The 10,853-nt window shown below is 40.5% G+C and overlaps 1 protein-coding gene across 3 annotated transcripts in view; it reads left to right on the top strand.

Annotated features, from left to right (window-relative positions):
- LOC139264553 (cullin-1) overlaps positions 1–9,567 on the top strand; it is a 129,535-nt gene extending 119,968 nt beyond the window's left edge. For all 3 annotated transcript variants that reach the window (XM_070881191.1, XM_070881192.1, XM_070881193.1), the window contains exons 21-22: positions 4,431–4,544; positions 8,926–9,567. In XM_070881191.1, coding sequence (XP_070737292.1) covers positions 4,431–4,544; positions 8,926–9,006 — 195 coding nt within the window. In that variant the 3' untranslated portion in view covers positions 9,007–9,567. The remainder of the gene's footprint in view (positions 1–4,430; positions 4,545–8,925) is intronic.
- Positions 9,568–10,853: the final 1,286 nt, after the last annotated feature.

Here is a 10,853-nt window from a genome sequence, read left to right as displayed (position 1 = left end):
CACAGTTAATTCAGAGACTAGGGTCCTGAACTTAAGGAAAGGTAACTTTGACGGTATGAGGCGTGAATTGGCTAGAATCACTGGTGAGTGATACTTAAAGAGTTGACGGTGGATAGGTGATGGCAAACATTTAAAGATCACATGGATGAACTTCAACAATTATACATCCATGTCTGGAGTAAAAATAAAACTGGGAAGGTGGCTCAACCGTGGCTAACGAGGGAAATTAGAGAGAGTATTTAAACCCAAGGAAGAGGCATATAAATTTGCCCAGAAAAAGCAGCAAACCTGAGGACTGGGAGAATTTTATGATTCAGCAGAGGAGGACAAAGGGTTTAATTAGGAGGGTGAAAATAGAGAATGAGAGGAAGCTTGCTGGGAATATAAAAACTGACTGCAAAAGCTTCTATAGATAAGTGAAGAGAAAAAAATTAGTGAAGACAAACTTGGGTCACTTGTAGTCAGATTCAGGTGAATTTATAATGGGGAACGAAGAAATGGCGGACCAGTTAAACAAATAATTTGGTTCTGTCTTCACGAAGGAAGACACAAATAACCTTCCGGAAATACTAGGGAACCGAGGGTCTAGTGAGAAGGAGGAACTGAAGGAAATCCTTATTGGGTGGGAAATTTTGTTAGGGAAATTGATGGGATTGAAGGCCAATAAATCCCGAGGGCCTGATAGTCTGCATCCCAGAGTACTTAAGGAAGTGGCTCTAGAAATAGTGGATGCATTGGTGATCATTTTCCAACAGTCTATCGACTCTGGATCAGTTCCTATCGACTGAAGGGTAGCTAATGTAACACCACTTTTTAAGAAAGGAGAGAGAGAGAAAACGGGTAATTATAGACCGGTTAGCCTGACATCAGTTGTGGGGAAAATGTTGGAATCAATTATTAAAGATGAAATAACAGCGCATTTGGAAAGCAGTGATAGGATCGGTCCAAGTCAGAATGGATTTATGAAAGGGAAATCATGCTTGACAAATCTTCGAGAATTTTTTGAGGATGTAACTAGTAGAGTAGACAAGAGAGAACCAGTGGATGTGGTGTATTTGGATTTTCAAAAGGCTTTTGACAAGGTCCCATACAAGAGATTGGTGTGCAAAATTAAAGCACATGGTATTGGGGGTAATGTATTGACGTGGATAGAGAACTGGTTGGCAGACAGGAAGCAGAGAGTCGGGATAAACGGGTCCTTTTCAGAATGGCAGGCAGTGACTCGTGGGGTGCCGCAGGGCTCAGTGCTGGGACCCCGCTATTTACAATATATATCAATGATTTAGTTGAAGGAATTGAATGTAATATCTCCAAGTTTGCAGATGACACTAAGTTGGGTGGCGGTGTGAGCTGTAAGGAGGATACTAAGAGACTGCAGGGTGACTTGGACAGGGCAAATGCATGGCAGATGCAGTACAATGTGGATAAATGTGAGGTTATCCACTTTGGTGGCAAAAACACGAAGGCAGAATATTATCTGAATAGCGGCAGATTAGGAAAAGGGGAGGTGCAACGAGACCTGGGTGACGTGTTACATCAGTCATTGAAAGTTGGCATGCAGGTACAGCAGGCGGTGAAGAAGACAAATGGTATGTTGGCCTTCATAGCTAGGGAATTTGAGTATCGGAGCAGGGAGGTCTTATTGCAGTTGCACAGGGCCTTGGTGAGGCCTCACCTGGAATATTGTGTTCAGTTTTGGTCTCCTAGTCTGAGCAAGGACATTCTTGCTATTGAGGGAGTGCAGCAAAGGTTCACCAGACTGATTCCTGGGATGGCAGGACTGACATATGAGGAGAGACTGGATCTACTGGGCCTGTATTCACTGGAGTTTAGAAGGATGAGAGGGGATCTCATAGAAACATAAAATTCTGACGGGACTGGACAGGTTAGATGTGGGAAGAATGTTCCCGATGTCGGGGAAGTCCAGAACCAGGGAACACAGTCTAAGGATAAGGGGTAGGCCATTTAGGACTGAGATGAGGAGAAACTTCTTCACTCAGAGAGTCGTTAACCTGTGGAATTCTCTACCGCAGAGAGTTGTTGATGCCAGTTCATTGGATATATTCAAGAGGGAGTTAGATATGGCCCATATGGCTAAAGAGATCAAGGGTATTGGAGAGAAAGCAGGCAAGGGGTACTGAGGTGGATGATCAGCCATGATCTTATTGAATGGTGGCGCAGGCTCGAAGGGCATAATGGCCTACTCCTGCACCTATTTTCTATGTTTCTATTTAAAGCTAAAATAGCATTGCAGGCATTGCTGTGTATGTGCTGGGAGTGGTGCATGCCTGAGAGTGGAAGCAGTTTGGCTGTGTTCCCTGGGATGTAGTTAAGACTGGAGGATATTGGGGGCGGGTATATTAGCTAGTGAACATGCTGGGTTAAAGTGGAATACCAAAGTGAAACCAAGATTTCTTCTGTACCCTTCTGTAAGTGCCATACAAAACTTGTATATGAATGTTACAAACAATGGATATGTACAATAACTTTCCAAAATGTGTACAAATATCTTTAAAAAAATAAAATAAAATGAAGCAATGAGGAAAAGGTTTGTGCAGTCCCAAAGGATCTCCCATCAACAGTTATTTTTTTCTTAATTACTTGCTCCTGTGAAGTGCCTTGGGACATTTTACTATATTAAAGATGCTATATAAATGCAAGTTGATGTTAAAACTTGACCAGCTATCTAAGCATATACCAGTTTTCTTCTTAAAGGGAATTTGTCTCCTCCCTCCCAACTTTGCTGGAAAGAGTGAGCTTAGATGAGGAGACTTGTGGAGAAAAATATCCATACAGGTTTGATGGGCTAAATGACCGGTTTCTGTGCAGTAGCATTCCATGATTGATTGTTGCTATAAGTCTCTAAATTGGGCCTTAAAATTCTGTAATGAAAATTAATTTCCTGTAAAGGCTTGTCCTGTTGTTCTGCTCCCAGCTAAGGAACTCTGGCTAAGTTCCAGCCAGTAAAGGCTATTTTTCAAGGACAATCCTCAAATATATTGTATATTGCAATTTTAGTATTGGTGGATCTTGTAGCATGTGGATTTTGTTTCCCTACTAATGGTACAATTTTAATGGGGGATACAGGAACAGAGTACACATGCAAATCCTGGCTTTATAAACCGAGGCATTGAATACAAAAGCAAGGAAGTTGTGCTACATTTTTATAAATCACTGGATTGGACTGAGCTGGAATATTGTGCCCAATTCTGAGCTCCACATTTAGGAAGGATGTAAAGGCCTTAAATAGGGTGCAGAGGAGATTTACCAGTATGGTATCAGGGATGTGGGACTTCAGTTATGTGTTGAGATTAGAGAAGCTGGGGTTCTCTTGGAATAGAAAGGAGAGATTTAATTGAGGTGTTCAGCTATTTACAATCTTTTTCAATGACTTAGATGAAGGGACTGAGTGTAATGTATCCAAGTTCATTAACCATACAAAGCTAGATAGGAAGCTGTGAGGAGGATGCAAAAAGGCTGAAAAGCGATATAGACGGTTAAGTGAGTGGGTAAAAAGATGGCAGATGGATTATAATGTAAGGAAATGTGAAATTATCCACTTTGCTAGGAAGCGTATAAAAGTAGAATATTTTTTAAATGGGGAGAGACTCGTAAATATTGATATTCAGAGGGATTTGGGGGTGCAACAAAGGTTCACTAGATTGATTCCTGGGATGAGAGGGTTGTCGATTGAGTAGATTGGGCCTATATTCTCTGGAGTTTAGAAGAATAAGAGGTAATCTCATTGAAATGTATAAAATTCTTACATGGCTTGACAGGGTAGATGCTGGGAGGATGTTTCTCCTGGCTGGTGAGTCTAGAACTAGGAATCACAGTCTTGGAATAAGGGGTCCATTTAGGACTGAGATGAGGAGAAATTTCTTCACTCAAAGGATTGTGAATCTTTGGGATTTTCTACCCCAGACGGCTGTGGATGGTCAGTCGTTGGGTACATTCAAGACGAAGATCGCTAGCTTTTTTGGCATTAAGGGATATGGGAATAGTGAAATTGAGGTAGAAGATAAGCCATGATATTGAATGGTGGAACAAGCTCGAGGGGCCGTATGGCCTACTCCTACTCCTATTTCTTACGTAAAATCATGAAGGACTTTGATAGAGTAAATAAGTAGAAACTGTTTCCAGTGGCAGATGGGTTGGTAGCCAGATGACACATTATTTACGATAATTGGCAAAAGAACCAGAGGCGAGATAAGGAAGACTTTTTTTTTTTACACAGCGAGTTGTTGTGATGGGGGATGCATTCCCTCAAAGAGTAATGGAAGCAGATTCAATAATAACTTTCAGAGTGGCACAGGCATGTTGGCCCGAATGGCCTCCTGTGCTGTATTATTCTATGGTTGTAATCTGTAGAGTTAAATCTTGGAACAAGTGGTGTAACCCCATTCCCTAATATTCTTTATATATCCAAGGCTGCAATTGTGCGAATAATGAAGATGAGAAAAGTTCTGAAACATCAACAGTTGCTGGCAGAGGTACTGAACCAACTCTCCTCCAGGTTCAAACCCAGGGTCCCAGTCATTAAGGTAGGTTCATCAGATATTTGCATTTTTACTATTCCTTAACCAAAAATTAATATTGTATGCACATACACACACTTTTATTGGGAGTCTTTACAATCTTCTTATTTGGAAGAAAAATGTAGCTTTTCTTTGTGAAACAAAATTTAAACTACATTTTTATGATTCCTAGTATTTTTTTTCAACTCTTAAAATAATTACAATTTCTTGGAAGGGATCATTTGAGAGAGACATCAAAATGGGGTGTGGGAGGGCAAGAGAAGGTTATGTATAATTGAATACAGAACTATTTTAAAAAGTAAATTATATTTTTGCAGTATTTGGTGACACAGAATTATGGATGTGAGTTGTTACTTTGCATAAAAGCTGGGCTTCAAAAACAGCAGCTTCCAAGTTAACAAAATTCTTAACCTGTTGGCTAGTTTACAGGCAGCTAGATATTACAAATAAGGCCATCTTTGAAAATAATAATATTGTCTCTAGACCAGACTTGGATTTGATAGAAGTGTGATACCCTACAGTCACTATTCCTTGCATCTATAAGATGTTGAATGCCATTATTGGGATTTTACAGTAAATAAGGATAAATTGCATCACCCCCTCCATCTATTGATTTCCTACTTTGCATCATTTTTGAGGTAGGGTGACCAAAACTGCATGCCATACTCCAGAACTGATCTTCCTGTTGCTTTATACATGTTAGAATTTTGACTTGGTAGTCCATTGCTCTTCAGATGCATTTCCGTACCTGATTTACTTTATTGATAATTGCTTTATACTGACCAGAAACTTTCAAGATATGATCACTGATTACTCCCAAATCCTTTGCCTTTTCAGTTTCTGCATTGTACCCATTTATATTATACACATTTGGTCCAATATGCATTACTTACACTTACCCAAATTAGAATCTCCATTAGCCATATCTCACCTATCATAGCTCAACTTAATTACATATGAGTTCAGGTTTCAAGATATAAATCTTGCTTTCTATTCATTACCTGCTCATTGAGCTTTGTGTCATAGTGAAGTTAATACGACAGATGTCTAGTTCCACGTGCCATTCACAATATTTGTGATGACAAGTCCCAAGAAGAGTGCAGAACACTGGGGTTACTTTTTCGCAGCAGAGCATTTTCCATTGATCACCATCTTCTGATAAGCCAGTTTATTCTATGAGCTATATCCTTCCCTTCTAGTTTGTTGGTTATATTTCAACCAGCACTCCTTGACTGTGAATATTGTGCAGCAACTATGCGGAATATTCTATTTATCAATATCCGGCAAACTTGATTGCCTAGTGGTTAAAGCCACTGCCTATTGTACTAAGTTATACAGACCAGCAAGTCTGAATACTAAGTTGTGATTTCAGTTTGGGTCATAGTAAAGGTGCTGCAATTGCCCTTTGTGCGAATGGGTTAAGAAGTGGAAAAAAAATCCGCCCTGATTCTGACTTCTGGTTGATACTCAGTGACTTGTGCTGCAGGTTGGGATTGTGTGGGTATGAGAGATTCAGAATTCAGTTTGGCTGCAGTGCATTTTGTGGTCCTTTATTCTAATTGTCTAGACACCACATGACGACTAGCTTTTTGGGTGAGGTACTGGGCCTGTAGAACTACTCCCCAGCAAGAGGAAGAGAGAAAATAAAACAGAGTAGAATTGATCCCTTGAATGCATAGTATGTGACTTAAAAAATAATCTTATTAATGGTTCGTTGAACCCTGATGTGAGATTACTGCCTTGCAAATGTTCCTAGTTAGCCATTGTTCTGAAATAATTAAATGGTATTTCAGATTTAATTTAAAACATAAGCAGAGTAAATTAGTCTTGACAGAATTCTTTAAAATGCATTAATGAATAAAATGTTAACAATAGGGAATTTCTTTGAAATAATTTCCTTGTTATTAATGTGTCCCTTTCTCTTACAATCATGCAGCTTCTAATTTTAAATTCAATTTTATACTTGGTGTAGCATTTATAGACCCTTTTGCTGTTCATTCAGTGTTCATTCAGGTTGTCTGTATGAACCTCAGGGCACTTTGTTTCTCAACAGCACTGGTTGCATTGCTTAGATTTATTTTTCATGTAAACTAATATAGTCTAAAACGGGCAGTGAATGGCTTTCGCCCATTTTGCTCTACTGCCCAAGGTGAATTTCTACCCCTGTGTTTATGAAGTAAGTTTTACAACAAATTGCAATGAGGTTTATCTCCAGTTACATCGGTGCATATTAAAAATAATACAGTGCAACTGGAGAGACATTTTTTTTCATCTGGTTATAACCCAGAATTAATGCAATTTTGAAGTGCTTAACAATAATTCACAATACAGTAGATCTGTAATGACTGTTAATGACCATAATTGCTGAACAAAATTAGAGTCTCTAATCTGTAATATGCATTTCTCTGTTATATTGGTGGTAAGATTTTTTTTAAACCATCTTCTCTCTGACCACACAGATTTGGTCTTTGTGTTTTAAGATTGGTGACTAATTGATATTTGATTTCAGCAAACTGTTGGACTGATTGATTAGCTGACGTTTTGTTTTTGGTCTTCAAATCTTTTAGTAACATCTGGAGCAAACGTGATCCGGGAACGGTAGCATAGTAGTAATGTTGTTGGACTAATGATCCAGAGACATGAGTTCAAATCCCACCACGCAGCTGGGGAATATAAATTCAGTTAAATAAATCGAATAAAAAGCTAGTATCAGCAATGGTGACTGGGCCCAAGTTTCCACAAGAAAAAAAACAGGCGCCCCTCCGAGCTGGGCGCTCGTTTTTCGCGCCTAAAACGGCACCTAAAAAAATCCTCGGTATTCTCCACCGACTTACAGGTCCTGTGGCACTCAGCGCAGCCGGCACGAGCTGTGGGGGGGGGCGGAGTCAGGTCCCTGCGCTGAAAACAGTGCCGGGACCTCTGCACATGCGCGCTACAGTCGGCACGCAAGTACAGTAGCTCCAGGCGCCGAACTGTGTGGGAGGGGCCCGAAGCACGCAGCCCCTAGCCCTGGCCCAATGGCCTCACTGGGGCTGCATGAATGAGGCTCCTCCCACGGCCAGCTCCTGCTCCCCGACCAGACCCGACACTCGCTCCCCCCCGCCGACCAGACCCAACCCGAGACCCGCTCTCTTTTCCCCCCCCCCGCCCCGACAACCGAGACCCGCTCCCCCACCCCCACCGAGACCCGCTCCCCCGCCCCGACCCGACACCCGCTCCGACCCGAGGCCCGCTCCCCGACCTGACCCGACCCCCGCTCTCCCCCCCGACCCGACCCCCGCTTCCCCTCCCCCCCCCCCCCCCCCCGACCTGACACCCGCTCCTGTCCTCTTTTCCCCCCCCCCCTCCTCTCTCTCCCCGCTCTCCCTCTCTCGCTCAGCTGCACGAACGCTGCAGAATTCTCCCTGGCTGAAGCACTTTCACACAGGTAGGAAGATGGTTTATTTAATCTTTTCTTGGCTTATAAATGTTTATTCAGGTTGGATTTATTTGTATAATATTTGTAGAAGTATAAATAAGGATTTATTGTCAAATTTAATGAGTTCCCTTCCCCCCCCCACCTCGTTCTGGGCGCCTAATTTGTAACCTGCGCCTGATTTTTTAATGTGTAGAACAGGTTTTTTCAGTTCTACAAAAATCTTCACTGGCGCCATTCTACTTTAGTTTGGAGTACGTTTTCACTGTGGAAACTTTCAAATCAGGCGTCAGTGGCCGGACACGCCCCCTTTTGAAGAAAAATTTCTGTTCTAAACTAGAACTGTTCTACCTGACTAGAACTGCAGAAAAAAAAATGTGGAGAATTGCGATTTCTAAAATAGTCCGTTCTCCACCAGTTGCTCCTAAAAATCAGGCGCGAATCATGTGGAAACTTGGGCCCTATGTAACTACCGGATTGTCTTTAAAAACCCATCAGGTTCATCAATGCCCTTTAGGGAAGGAAATCTGCCATCCTTACCCAGGTCATCGACCTGAAACGTTATCCCTTTTTTTTCCCTCCACAGATGCTACCTGACCCGCTCAGATTTCCAGCATTCTCTGTTTTTATTCCATAAAATCTACTTGCACTGATATGCCCATACGTTCTCGGTGTTTAGCAAATCTTAATTGGCTCTAGAACCAAAGGAATTCCAACATTTGCTTAGCTGTACGCCAGCCAAACTTGGGCTATTGCTTTTATTTAAATTGGTTATATCTACTAATGTGAAATAATGTAGCACTAAGAGTTGTAACTAGAGGTTTTTGATTAAAATGTTGAGTTGGAATTTCTGCACAGGATCTTATTGTCAGACTTGTTTAATGTACAGAAATTCTGAATGGGTTGAAGTCTATATATAAACTAAGCATTGTATTTGCACCGTACTGAACGAACATAATTTTTCCTTTGCAGAAATGCATCGACATACTGATAGAAAAGGAGTATTTGGAGCGTGTGGATGGGGAAAAGGACACTTACAGTTATTTGGCTTAAATATTATACGTGTCCGAATAAAAACTTCATTCCTAAGACATACTGGTTCTGAATACAGAGAATGCTATTAGTTTTGTGATAAAGATGGGAATGTAAAAGATTGCATTCTTGAACTCCATCGCAGCCAGTCTGCTGCCCGCTGGACCTCCCTTTAACTGTGAGAGCGGAAACCACCAGCCAGTCACATTTACTTTACAGAACTGTTCTCAGGATTGCTACATTTCAATATGTAAATATCGAAAGAAACCCCTAACCTTAATTCAGTAAAATGATAAAAGGAATTGAACCTTCTACATAGGGGTTGCATGCTACTGCCTATCTGCATTTAAAAACCTTACTTCAGCTATACATGGCTACCACTGCTCTGAAAGTAAGGGACAGCGGGAAAAAAACTAATTTATGAATGCAATGTTGGCAGCACTTTCCAAAAGCATACTAGTGAATCTGAACGAGCCCTTTAGAAAATGTGTAATCTGCATTATCTGCTACAAGAAAAACCATTTGTATAGTGTGGTTCATTTTTTAATGTGTGATAAATAAAAATTTAATGATTTCTGTAAATAGCGTGACTTGATTTAACACTTAACAGTTTAATGCCAGGTTTAAAAGGCTACCAGACTGGGAGAGGTATGCTTACCAACCCCTCACTTGAACAATCTGATGGAATATGTATGTAGAAGTTGTTCACTGTGCATACAAAAGGAAACTATCCAACCTACAATGAAACTAATTTATAATGTACTCTTATAGATATGGTTGAAAGTGTTTTATATTTTTAAAATGTTATGTACCAATTTTAATGTCTTGATTACTTTAACTTGCAATTGCATAGGCTATTGCCTTCAGAGCATGAATCAGGAGGATGTATGTTGTACTAGCTGGCTTTGGAATAGTAAGTGAATGTGGAAGGAATGAAGGGCCTATTAATTATCCTCTTTCTGTTTATTTTGTATAATGTATATTCAGCTGCTTAAACTGAATAGTTGATGATGAATAGGCATCTGTGATTGCAAAGTTGCAGGAAAATCTACAAGTTTGAATTAGTGTTTAATTTGGAAGGATATAATTCTCAATGCAGGAATGCACCATGTGTTTATATAATTAAATGCTTTTTACATGAGTAATATCTTTTGAAAGCCTGATTTGAACCAGATTTTGAGTGATTTAAGTAGACTAGGTGCCTTGTTAGGAAAAATTATATTGATGCAGAATTTATATGTTGCATCTAAGCATGGAGGCGATAACTTAAATTCTTGTTTGTGCCTGTAATTTTCTACTTGCTTGTCAGGAGAAATGCTGGACCAAACACTTCGCTGCCTCCCATGCACCGTAGGAAAGAAATTAAGGGGGAACCAGCTATGATTTTGTATCCTGTACCTGCTGACTTGAACAGTGTTTTTCTAGTTAGCTGGGTATTTGACATGCAGGAAAATCCATAACTGTCTACAAACCAAGCTATTGAGAAACATACGCGCACAAGATGTATGCACACCCTATAGTTTAGTGAGGAAGAATCTGGTTTGGTTGTGATGCCCTCCACAGATGAATGGTCTGACACTTTCTATCGTGGTTCACATGCGAAGAATGGCAACTTGGTTTAGGTATCGATGGGCTGTTCATGTCTATGTAACCATATCTGTTAGAGGCCATATCTTTAGGCAAGGAAACGATCCATTGAGAAAAATTTGGAACTAAAATTACTTTGGGAGCATTACTTTGGATCCAGATGGACAAACGGGAGGAGGTTACTTTGAAATAAATTTCAAGACAACATCTCAGAATAAATGGTTATCTCTATTGCAGTGCAGTCGAGCAGTTGTTTTGGTGCCTGCATTGTAATTTATTGG

This window comes from Pristiophorus japonicus, chromosome 5 (genome assembly GCF_044704955.1).
Source record: "Pristiophorus japonicus isolate sPriJap1 chromosome 5, sPriJap1.hap1, whole genome shotgun sequence".
NCBI classification, from domain to species: Eukaryota; Metazoa; Chordata; class Chondrichthyes; family Pristiophoridae; genus Pristiophorus; species Pristiophorus japonicus.
This window is presented reverse-complemented; position numbering and strand designations above follow the sequence as displayed.